Consider the following 2,290-nt stretch of genomic DNA (forward strand, 5'->3'; position numbering starts at 1 on the left):
TTACGCATTCCTCTGTGGGAAGTCAGGTTGAACGAAGTTATATTACAGCAAAAAACTAACTGTATTTGTCTTCAAACATAGTATCTATTGATTGCGTCTGCGTTGATGGGCTTCATGTTGATTTTTACATCCATTTCTTCCAATATTATAGCTCCACCCGACAATACTCGGTTAACCACATAAGGACCTTGCCAGTTTGGTGCGAAGTTTCCTTTGGCTTCCTCTTAGTGGGGAGAGATTTTCTTCAGGACCAACTGCCCCGGTGCGAGCTAGCGAGGCTTCACTCTCTTGTTAAATGCACTGGACATCCTGTCCTGATATAGCTGACCATGGCATACCGCATCCATTCTTTTTTCACCGATGAGCATGAGTTGCTCCTTAAAGATGGTATCTCGACTTTTGGGGTTATCACAACTTTAGTGCCGTATACTAACTTGTACGGTGTCGCCCTAATGGATGTTCTCATGGTGGTCCGATAAGCCAGTAAGGCGAAAAATAGTTTCTCATGCCATTGCCTGTGATTGTCCACTATCTTTTGTAGAATCATCTTGATATTCTTGTTGGCTGCATCGATTGCCCCATTCATTTATGGTTTGTAGGCTGTGGAATTGCGGTGGATGATGCTGAACTTCTCGTAGATTTCTGTCACGAGGTCGCTTTTGAGGTTAGCGGGATTGTCAGTGATGATAGACTCCAATATTCCAAATCTGTAGACGATGTTGTTCCGGACGAAATCTGCCACTACCTTATTTGTGACGGCCTTGTAGGTAGATGCTTTGACCCATTTAGTGATATAATCAATGGCTACCAAGATGAAGCGATGCCATTTGATGAAGCTGACTCTATGGGTCGAATCACGTCCATGCCCCAAGCGGCGAACGACCAGGGTGAACCCATCACATTCAACTCATTCGGCAGAACCCGGATGAAATTCCTATAAACCTGGCACTAGTGACACCTCTATAGGTAGCAGATACTATCGCTTTACATAGTCATCCAAAAGTATCCAGCTCTCAAGATCTTATTGGCTAATGTGAACCCATTCATGTTCCTGCATGTATTTCTTCCAGTAACATGGTTGCCTCGGCAGCATCTACACATCTCAACAAACCTAAATCTGGGGTCCTCTTATACATGACATCCCCATTGAGGAAAAACTGGTTCGCCAATCTTCTGAGGGCTCGCTTTTGACCATTAGTAGCATTTTTTGGGTATTCTCTGGTTGCAAGGAATTTCCTGATACCGTGATACCATGGCTTACCATCTGGCTCTTCATATACGTGGAAGCAATATGCATGTTGATCCCTGATCTCTATATCGATAGGGTTGATGTAGTTCTTATTTGGATGCTGAATCATAGATGATAAAGTTGCAAGGGCGTTAGCGAACTCATTCTGAATCCTGGGGACGTGCTTGAACTCAATCTTTCTGAACTTCTTCCATGACTCCTTCACCCAGTGCAAGTATGGAAGGATTTTGACAATTTTGGTGGACCATTCCCCTTGGACTTTGTGTATCAATATATTGGAATACCCTATGACCAAAAGTTCTTTGACATTCATGTCGACTTCCATTCTGATTCCAAGGATGCATGCTTCGATTCAACCATATTATTGGTACAAGTGAATCTTATCTTTGCTGATGCTGGATAGTGTTGTCCAGATTCCAAAATTAGGACTACCCTAATTCTGACTCCTTTAAAGTTTGCTGCGCCATCGAAAACATTTTCTATCAAGGGTATGATTCTGCAATATCTTCTCCAGCAAATAATACTTTTTCATTAGGAAAATACGTAGTGAGTGGCTCGTAATCCCTATCCACCGAATTCCCTGCTTGGTGGTCAGCTAAAGCTTGCCCCTTGATAGTCCTTTGAGTTATGTATACAATGTCAAATTCACTGAGGAGAATTTTCCATTTAGCTAGCTTTTCGGTAGGCATCGGCTTTTGGAATATGTACTTGAGCGGGTCGAGCCGAGATATCAGATACGTAGTGTATGCTTATATGTAATGCCTTAGTTTCTAGGCAATCCAAGTCAGAGCACAACAAGTGAGTCCTATCAAAGTATACTTGGCCTCGCATGGCGTGAACTTCTTACTCAAGTAGTAGATGGCCTGCTCTTTTCTCCCAATCTCATCATGCTTTCCCAACACAGAGCCGAAGGCGTTATCCAAGACTGATAGATATAGTAATAATGGCTTCCCTGGTTCAGGGGGAGCCAGCACTGCTGGATTTGAATGATACTCCTTGATTATATTGATGGCTTTCTGGCACTCTTCTGTCCATTTTGTG

At 43.0% G+C, this 2,290-nt stretch overlaps 1 protein-coding gene across 1 annotated transcript; it reads right to left on the reverse strand.

The window, feature by feature from the left end:
• Positions 1 to 1,043: 1,043 nt before the first annotated feature.
• LOC107827831 (uncharacterized) lies at positions 1,044 to 1,574 on the reverse strand. The gene has a single exon (XM_016655041.1). The coding sequence runs from the start codon at positions 1,572 to 1,574 to the stop codon at positions 1,044 to 1,046; it is 531 nt and encodes a 176-aa protein (XP_016510527.1).
• Positions 1,575 to 2,290: the final 716 nt, after the last annotated feature.

Source organism: Nicotiana tabacum, chromosome 23 (genome assembly GCF_000715075.1).
Source record: "Nicotiana tabacum cultivar K326 chromosome 23, ASM71507v2, whole genome shotgun sequence".
NCBI classification, from domain to species: Eukaryota; Viridiplantae; Streptophyta; class Magnoliopsida; order Solanales; family Solanaceae; genus Nicotiana; species Nicotiana tabacum.

Excerpts from the sequence above, each read along its gene's own strand:
- LOC107827831 (XM_016655041.1), bottom strand. The coding sequence starts at position 1,574 with ATGGAAGTCGACATGAATGTCAAAGAACTTTTGGTCATAGGGTATTCC.